Genomic DNA, 10,160 nt, shown 5'->3' on the forward strand with positions numbered 1-10,160 from the left:
CAATAAAATTTTCAAATAAATAAAAAAAAAACACTCGGATGGGTGGCTTTTTTTCTAAAGGGTGGTAGCAGTGGTAACAATAATGATAATAATAATAATGATAATAAAAAGGGGGAAGAAGGGGGGTTAAAAAGAACGCCAAGTAAAATTATTATAAAGGAAGTATGTTTGTTTGATAATTAAAATGGCGGTTTTAGAAATATTTTTCCAGAGGAAAAACTCATGAGTAAGGGGAAGGAGTGTGTGTAAAAAATTTTTGTGTGAGTTTCCTTACCCCACCCCCCCGCGAGAAAATTTATTACCTTTTAGTGTTTGTAAAAGAAGGTCATTTAAAACTAGAAGAAGAAGAAGAAGATCGGTAAATTTATAAAAAGATAAAAGAAAGAAAAAAAAAAACGGTTAAGTGTTTTTTCATTAGGACCCAAACGAAAATGAAAAAGCAATTAATTTTAACCCATAGTAAGGTGGAATGGGGAGGAGGGAAAGGGATAAAGAAGATGGAATAAAGGATAGAGGGGATGAATAGGAGAGGAAGAAAAAAAAGAGCGGGAATTCAGTCGTGGGTCACGTGAGAAAATTTTATTGTTAAACTTTTCAAATTTGAATTTTTTTTAAAAAAAATAAAATTTACGATTGTTTTTGTTTGTTTTGTTTGTTTGTTTGTTTGTTTGCATCGATGGTACTTTTTCTTTTTGTTGGTATTACTACTACTACTACTACCACCCGCCATTACGTTACCTGATTGTTTTACGACATACAAAAGGTTTTTATTTTTAATATTAGGTTCCTCACTCCCCCCTGTCCCTCTCTCTCACTCTCTCACTCTTTCTCTCTCTCTTTTTAAAAAAAAAGTGTAAAATTTATATTTTATTTAGTTTATATTACTTAATTGATTTATTGATTTTTTTTAAACGTAGGGTAATTGTGTGTTTCGGATACTTGAGATAAAATCCATAAAAAAAAAAAAAAATTTTATAAAATACCTGAAATCGAAAAGAAAAAAAAAGAGGTCGTCTTTTAAACGTATCAGCCGACCGCGAGAAGCAGACGACAGGAGATTTTTTTTTTTTAAAACTAATTACCTGTAAATTATCGATCGATAAATGAAAATGTATTAAATAAATTTAAAAAATTATCTAAAAAGTAAATAAATATATTAATTAGGATATTGTTACATAAATTATTAAAATAACAAAATAATCGGTTGTAAGAAAATTGTTAATAAATTATTTAACGATGATTTTTTAAATAAATAATAATGATAATTAAATAAAAACCTATTAAGATATTAATACGAGTTAATTTGATTTGAGTTTATTACCTTGTACGTAAATTATTATTATTATTATTATTATTATTATTATTATTATTATTATTATTATTATTATTATTATTATTATTATTATGTAGCACTGTATGTATATTTGCGATGACATGTTGATTTGTTTGTGTTCTACGTTTGTTGAAAAGGGTTTTAAGAGTTTGTTTTTTTTTGCAGACAACAGAGTTGGATTTGGAAACGATATTGTGCCGACAAGAACTCAATCGGTTAGAAAACGAATCCGTTGGTGAAATTGATAACAAACCGAGGAGAGAATCAGCATCACAGATAGACGAATTTTTTGACGTGCCCAGAAGTAGTTACGGAACAACAACAACCGGAAGAACGATGCATGGAACAAACGAAGATGATATTTTTTTAAGGCCGAGCGGTTTGTGGGAAGATATAACGAGCAGTATTCAAAAATTAGATCCGGACAATGCGGATATGCTAAGCGCATTAGCTGCCGCCGGTCATATCAAAATGGAAGTTCCGGACGAGTGCACCAGAACGAGCAGTGCCGTGTTTACGAACAATACAAACGCTCACAACGACGAGTACATTATACCTAACATAATTCCAAAAATAGAAATGTCGAATTCTCCGCCTCATCAGGTACCTCCGACCACGTCCTTACATTTAATGACCACGCCGGTCACTCAATATAACGGAAGTGTTTACCAACATAGTTATCATAGTCCGAACTATCAAATACCACCCAATAGACTTATCTATGCCCCTCCTCCGACTCCACCGACGTCGGAACCGGGATCCCCTGGTAACACGCTTCAGGGACCTCCCAGAAGGACTCCGCCACCTCCGTATCCGACAACAGATCTATCACAATGTGCAAAAACTTCAACGATGCCAATGATATTAAAATTTAATAGAAGAAACAATCCAGAATTGGAAAAGAGAAGAGTTCACCACTGTGATTTTCCCGGTAAGTTTTTTTTCTTCTTTTAGTACAAAATCTAGACTTTTACGTCACGGTGACGTCAATGTCAAACAATATTATTATTAATTAAATGACAATATAAATCCGTACATGATCTTATTAGTTCCGCCATTTTGAAAAAAAAAAGATTATTTTACAATCATATAAATAAGTTATACGTTAAAAAAACTTTTGTGTTACGTCATCAATTGAAAATTTTTTCACGTTTCCGATTGGACAAAACGGAAACAGAAGAAGAAGACATAGAAAAGTTGTTAATTTTAGGACACTTAATTTAAATCGCCGCCATTTTTTTTTAAATAAGATCAAGGTTAAATTAATATTATATCTGGAATCGGACAATCAGTCGATCGCTTGTTTGTTTGCTCGAAGGTTACAGGTACGGATTTAAATTTCTTCCTGATATTGAGAAAACCCAAAGGGTCTAATGGGTGGTGGCACACTAATCGGGAGGAAGTGAAAATTCTAGTTTATTTAGTTTTTTTTTTTTCTTTTTCTTTTCTACCCTGACCCGACTAGCCTGCCCTGACCACTAGTCCTTTCAAACAATAAACGATAATAATAATAATAATAATAATAATAATAAAATTTAATTTATTTTAACGGATACGTTGTTGTTGTTGTTGTTACTTAACGTAATTTCTATCAAAAAAAAAAAAAACCAATTTCGTTTTAGTTGTTTTTAGTTCATAATAAATTTTCTAGCAATTATATTTTGATGGTTTTTTTTTCTCCTTGTTTGTTTGTAAAGGCGAACCCGATTGTTGTTTGTTGTTTGTTTTTTTTCATTTTACTTAAAAAAAAAAAACCTTTTATTGAAATATTTTAAAAATTTTATCAAAAAAAAAATTTGTTTTGTATTATCATTTATCATTTACTCACGTGATACGGTTAAATTGTTGTTTTTATGTTGTTGTTTGTTTGTACATCACCTCACGTCCTCATATATATAAAAAAAAAATAATAATTTAATAAAAAAAATCGGAAATGGAAAAATGGAACAATAAAAAATTTTTTTTTTGTTTAAATAAACCATGCCGAACATTTTGTTTTCTTTAGAGTAAATTTTCGGGGGGGGGGGTGAGGGGGTGGTGGTGGTTTATAAATACAAGTAGTATTTTCACTCCAGTAAAATAATTTTCAAAAAAAAAAATCAATTTACCAATTACGTCACGGTTTAACCGTGTAAAAATCAGCCAAGTTTTTTTCATATTTTTTTATTTATTAATTTAAAAAAAAAAAAACAAGTTTAAGGTACAAAAGGTCAAAATATCACCACCACCGGGCAACGGTTTCACTTATCAACGTAAATGTGAGGTTTTTTTTATTAACAAAAACTAAATTTCATAGAATAAAAAAACCCGAATCAATTTTTTTTCTTCATTAAAAATTTTCTACGGTTCAAAAAAATTTTGAATTTCAATTAATGCTCCCTCCCCCCGTTATTTATTTATTTATTTTTTTTTTTTACAAACATAAAATAAAAATTAGACACGAGAAAACATTTTTTTTATTTTATTTTATGGGGAGCAGGGGGACGGCAGCGGGATTTAAGAGAAAGAAAAAATTAAAATTTATTTTTTACTCGTTTTCTTTTCCCTTTAAAAAAAAAAAAAAAAAAAAATTATTAACAATTAATAAATAAATAAATGTAAATCGAATTGGAATGGGGGAAGAGGAGGGGGAAAGGAGGGAAACGTGTCAGCAGCTTAAAAATTTTTTAATAATTAAATTATAACCACGTTCGAATGTTTTAATGAAAATTAATCCGATTCAAAAATTTTTATAAAAATTTCTTCGTTTGTACATTTTACGTACAAACAACAAAACAAACGAATTAATAATTTTCTTTTTTTTGGACTGTAATAATAATAATAAAATAATGATAATAATAATAATAATAATAATAATAATAATAATAATAATGATAATCGAAAAGAGAAAAACAAAAAGGTGTTAAAAACTTTGATCGAAAAAAAAACAAACGTAAGTAATTTAATTAAAAAAAAAAAAACCAAAACCTTTTTTTTCCCATAAAAAAAAAAAAAACGATCGTAAAATTTAAAACCATAAAATTTTTTAACCTTCTCATTTTCTTCTTCTTCTCCTTATTCTTCTTCCTTTTTTAATTTTACTTCCTTTTCCAAAAAAAAAAAAAAAACAAAAAAAAACAAAAACAAACAAACAAACAAACGAAAGAAGGAAAAAAAAAAAAAATTTAATCCCAATTAAATATTTCAAACTCGTTACATATATCTTAAAAATGTTAAGAAGAGTGGATTTTTGTGTTTTCCCAACCGTAAAACATTTAATCTAGAACCACTTTTTTTTTTTTTTTTAAATCATTATTTCGGTTTTTTTTTTTTAAATATTATTATTATTATTATTATTATTATTATTATTATTATTATTTCCTCCTTTTTAAATAAACTCCCCCGTATCACTTCACACACCCCCCCCTCAATCCTTCTTCTACCCTTTTCATCATCCCCAAAAAAATTCATTCAATCTTTTAACGTTCAGATTTTTATTTTCGTATGACGTCATCATTTTAAAAATTATTAATTACTTGATTCCTATTATTATTATTATTAATACATTAACCGTGAAAAACAAAAAAAAAAAAAAAACTAAAACTTCCTTATGTTTTTTTTTGCACGTTTAAAAACGATTAATAATTAATAATAATAATAATAATATGAAGTGGGGAGGGGAGAAAAATAAGTAAATTGATAAATAAATAAATAAATAAAATTAATGATGGCGGATGATGTAGCCACGTACGAAATTTTTTTTTTTTTTATTCAAGACCAAACGTAATTTATTTTATTTTTATTTATTTATTTATTTTCTTTATTACCATCATCATCATCATCATCGTCATCATCATCAACATCGTCATCATCATCATCATCATATTAATAATTACCATTTATTTATTTATTTTTATTTTTTAAATTATAATAATAATAATTTTTTTTATAACCGCAAAAGGACGAAAATATAAATTTAAGTTTTAAAATTATTATTATTATTATTATTATTATTATTATTATTTATTTGATCGTCACGTTTAATAAATAAAAACGTGAAAAAGTTTTAAATGTTAAATTTTTTATGCTCGAATAACTTTAACAAAAAAAAAATATATATATATATATAGTTTTTTTTTTAATAAAATGTTAAAATTTTATGCGGCGGAGGCGGCGGCGATAACGATGACGGTTTTTCAAGGGGGTTGGCAAAGTTGGGGAGGAGGAAAAGGAGGAGGAGAACAGAGGAGGAGAAAAAAACCAGAGAGGAGTGTGTGTGTGTGTGTGTCCGTTTGAAAATGTATATACGGGATTGGATTCTTATTACGGATCCTGCGCAAATTTCAAATAATCCTGGAGAAAAGGGGGGAATTTTGACTTTTTTTACGAGGGGGGAAAGGGAAGAAGGGGCAGACGAAACGATTTATTGATTTCATATTTTTAAAAATAAAATGAACAACAAAAAATAAAATTAAAATTTTTTTTTTTTATTTGATATAATTTAAATTATCCATATAAATAATTTATTTATTTGTTTAAACAAAAAAAAAAACTCGTTGAAAGATATTATTATTATTATTATCATTATCATTTTTCTGTTAAATTAATAACAAAAAAAAAATTTATTGCAATCAGATACATATATTTTTTTTTCAAAATAAAAAAATAAATAAATAGTAAATAATATAGTTTTTTTTTTTTTTGAAACAACATCCGTTATATCGGTGTGAGTAAACGTGGCAGCAACCTATCACGAATTTTTTTTTTTTTTTAAATGGGGGATTTCAATGGTATAAATTTTTTTTTTTTTGTATCCTATAAAAAAATAAATAATTTACGTCGCATTAAAAAAAACGTTATAAATTTTTTTTAAACATCCGATTATTCCTTTATTATTATTATTATTATTTTTATATCTAAACGTTATTTTTAAAAAGTGCGCGTTTTCCCTCAACCCCCCTTCCAATAGTCGTTATACAAATTTTAAAAAAAAATGAGAGAGACAGAATAAAAACTTTCTCCTATTTTTTTTTTTTTTACTTATTAATTTAAATTTATTTTTAAAAAAACTTTCGTTTTTCTATTTGTTTACAATCATCATTATTATCATTAATTATTATTATTATTTTTTTTTTTTTTTCAGGCTGCACCAAAGTTTATACCAAAAGTTCACATTTGAAAGCTCATCAGAGAATACACACGGGTAAGTTAATTAATTATTTATTTATTTATTTATTATTGAAATAAAATGGAGAGAAAAAAGCGCCAAAAAAAAATTCAAATTTAAAATTCGTTAAAAGATCAACCTACTAAAATTTATTATTATTATTTTTTTTTACGACGACATTCGTAAATTTTTTCTTTTTTTTTGGGGGGGGGGCGAAAGGAAGTTTTATTAAATCGTACGAAAATATGATTCTTGCTGCGTTTTTGTGACCTAAATTTTTTTTTTTTTATTTCTCGGTTCCATAGAGTAATAAAATTTCTTTTTTTTTTTTTTTATAATCTCGAGTCTATTGTTCGTTTAAAAACACGCTGTGAGCAATTAAATTTTAAGAATTTTTTTTTTTTTTTTATAGCAAAAACATTTTAACATCATCAAATCGATTGGTCGGAATATTTAATGTCCTACTAACGCATAAATACTCCCCCCACCCCCCGTCTCCTTCTCCCCAATTTGAAAAAAATTTTTTTTCGTAAGCTACAACTTGACCTTTTCCTTCTCTTTCCCTCCTTTTCATTTTTCTCTCGGAAAAAAAATTAAACGAAAAAAGAATATTAAATTTTTTCCCGCCAAAATTTAAAATATTTTAAACAACGATAACATCCGTTTCCGTTTTTTTCCCTCTTTCTTTCCTATTTCTGTGCGTTATTTTTATCGATATTTTTTTTTTTTTTTATTGAAATTAATAAAAAATAATTGCGCACCTGTTGAAGAAGTTTTTATTATTATTATTTTCGTACCTGAAACGTCGTCGATGTCGACGTCACCGTCGTCGTCGTTCGACGACGACTCGTTTAACCACTTTCTATTTCCGCAACGTGACTTTATCCGTTTTAAAGTTATAATTTAACGGAAGTTAAATTTTATTTTTTTTCTTTTTTTTAACGACCGCCTAAAATTCAAAGACATGAACGAATTGTTTAAAAAAAAAAAAGTTTCAGTAAAATTAAAATGTCGTGTAATTATACTTTATTTATTTATTTATTAAAATAAGTTAATAATCGAGAGAAAGTAATTTTTTTATAGTTTTTAAATAGAAAATCCGTTGTTTATTTTATTTATGAAAACGATTTTTTTTTTAAATTACTGTAATAGATTTTAACTCGCGTTCTATTAAGACCCTAAATGATAGGAGCCCCCTCCTCTTACACCCCCCCTCGAAAAAAAAATCATTTTGCGATTAATTAATTAATTACCGTAAACGATATACCGGTAATATAAATAAATGGGGGTTTTTTAATTTATAATTATTTAATTTCCTTTTGACCTGATTTTTTTAATATCCGAACATGATATTATTATTATTATGGTTTCGCTTTCAATCGCGATGGGTTTTGAAACATTTTCTTCAGAAATACGCTCGATTAATGAATTTTAAGTTTTGTTTTCATAACCTAATAATGTAAATAACGCAGCATCCATTCTTATCGTTCATCTTTTTGATCTCATCTTATTTTTGATAACTGGGCACTAATGACCAACATTTGCAGTGTAATTAGAATCGGGAGGAATGAGAATAACAAACAAATTTCCTCGTTGAACAATCACAACAACAACAAAAACAACGGATAGACACGATGAGGAAGAAAAATTGAAAATTATTTACTCTAACAAATCTATCATTATTATTATTATTATTATTATTTAGCACGAACAATTAAGTAAACCTTAAACTATTTATAATAAACTCAAAAAAATTTAAAAAAAAAAAAATTGTGCAATATTTTATAAAAATATGTCGACGAACATAAAATTTTTATTTTTTAAGTTCAACGACGTTTTTGCTACGAGTAAAAATTATAAAATGAACTTTTTTCCCTTTATAATCGTATGTACGTGAAACGTCTTTTAAAAGTTTTTTATTACTCGCACAAAATTTTCTTTTGTCAAATTAAACCGTTAAAAATCCCAAACGAATATGTATTTAAATTAAAGGTAAAAATCAATACGCAATTTATTATTATCGTCATTATTATCATTATTATTATCGTAATATTATTTCCTTTCTTTCTTACTAAGATAGATATTTATAAAAATAAAAAAATTATTTATTTATTTAATAAATTCATTCGCCATTTTTTTTTGTTAAATTATTCATTTCAGGATTATTAATATGTGAGAGTTTTCAAATTTTTTTTTTTTTTTTTTTCGTAAACGTGTTTTAAGTGACATTTTACGATTAGGTTTATTATTATTATTATTATTAATAAAAACATAAAAACGTGACATGATTTTTTTTTTTCTTATCGTCGTAATATTCATTTCGAATCAGGAGAATCGAATGGTAATAAAAATAAAAATTATGTTTTTTTTTTTTTTAAATATGTCAAACTATGTAAGTTTCGATCATGATGAGAAGAATGACGTGACTTAGCAATGTGAGTGACGTCATTTTAAAAAAAAAAAATTTTTTTTTCGTCGGTCGCGAAAGGAAAGCGCGAGAGAAAATTTCCAGGGTTGAAATAAGTACTTTCTGATAAGCTATTGATTAAGGAAATTTTTTCAAGGACAAATCCTCGTAAGTAAGAGAGAGAGAGAGAATTCCGTTAAAAAAATTCATTGATTGATTGATTTATTGACGTCATCGTAAAATTTGGAAAATTTTTTTTGTAACGTTACGAAGCATCATCATCGTCATCGCTACTCGAGTAATAAAAAAAGTAAAAGGGGGAAAAAAATTAAAATTACTCGCGTGAATTGTCGTCTGCTGGAAAATTTAAAAAAAATTCAACGTTAATAATAATAATAATAATAATATTTTTTTGTTTACTTAATAAAAAAACGCTTTCGGAGGGTGGTTTGCTTTTAATTTTATTTTTTACTTACGTAATAAAAAATTAAGTTATTAATAACTCGATGGGAAAATTTACGACTGATAATGATAATGATGATAATAATAATAATAATAATAATTATTATTATTATTGCATTTAAAAAAAAAATAAAAAATTTTTCTTTTCAGCTTTCGAGGGTTGGATTTAAAAAAAATTTTTTTTTGCTTACGTAATAAAAAATTAAGTAATTAATAACTCGATGGGAAAATTTACGACTGGTAATAATAATGATAATAATAATTGCATTTTAAAAAAAATAAAAAATTTTTTATTTACTTCATCTTAACATTAAAATGATAAAAAATGAGTAAAAAAAAAAAGAAGAAAAATTCCAGGTGAATAAGTCAAGAGAAAAACACTGGAATTATCATTATCATTTTATTTTATTTTCTCATGACATTATGCTAATTAAAAATTAAACTCTCAAACAAAATCAGAAACGAACAACGTAAACAAAAAAAAAAAAAACGAAAGTTTTTCAATTTTTAAAAGTTTGAAAAAAATATGAATGAAGAGAGAGAGAGAGAGGGATAGGTAGAGAGGGGAATGAAAGAGAGAGAGAAATGGGTGGAGAGGGGAATGAGAAAAAGAGAGAGATAGGTGTAAATTAATAACCTGAAAAAAAAAAAAAAACATTGAAACTCAAAACTTTTCCTCCTGGAAATATTAAAAAAAAAAAAAAATTTATTATTAAATTTATTATTATTATTATTATTTAGCAGACGAAAAAAAAAAAAAAAAAATTAACCTCGTGAAAATTTTCATCACAAATTGATTCGAATTAATAATT

General features: G+C 26.2%; 1 protein-coding gene across 1 annotated transcript; it reads left to right on the forward strand.

Moving 5' to 3' along the window:
- Positions 1–431: 431 nt before the first annotated feature.
- Positions 432–6,905, forward strand: Phum_PHUM483400 (uncharacterized protein; the record flags this gene model as incomplete). Its single annotated transcript, XM_002430413.1, has 4 exons — positions 432–464; positions 1,499–2,264; positions 6,456–6,515; positions 6,892–6,905. The coding sequence occupies 4 exons, from the start codon at positions 432–434 to the stop codon at positions 6,903–6,905; spliced, it is 873 nt and encodes a 290-aa protein (XP_002430458.1).
- Between the last annotated feature and the right edge of the window lie 3,255 nt (positions 6,906–10,160).

This window comes from Pediculus humanus, genomic scaffold (genome assembly GCF_000006295.1).
Source record: "Pediculus humanus corporis 1103172108256 genomic scaffold, whole genome shotgun sequence".
NCBI classification, from domain to species: domain Eukaryota; kingdom Metazoa; phylum Arthropoda; class Insecta; order Psocodea; family Pediculidae; genus Pediculus; species Pediculus humanus.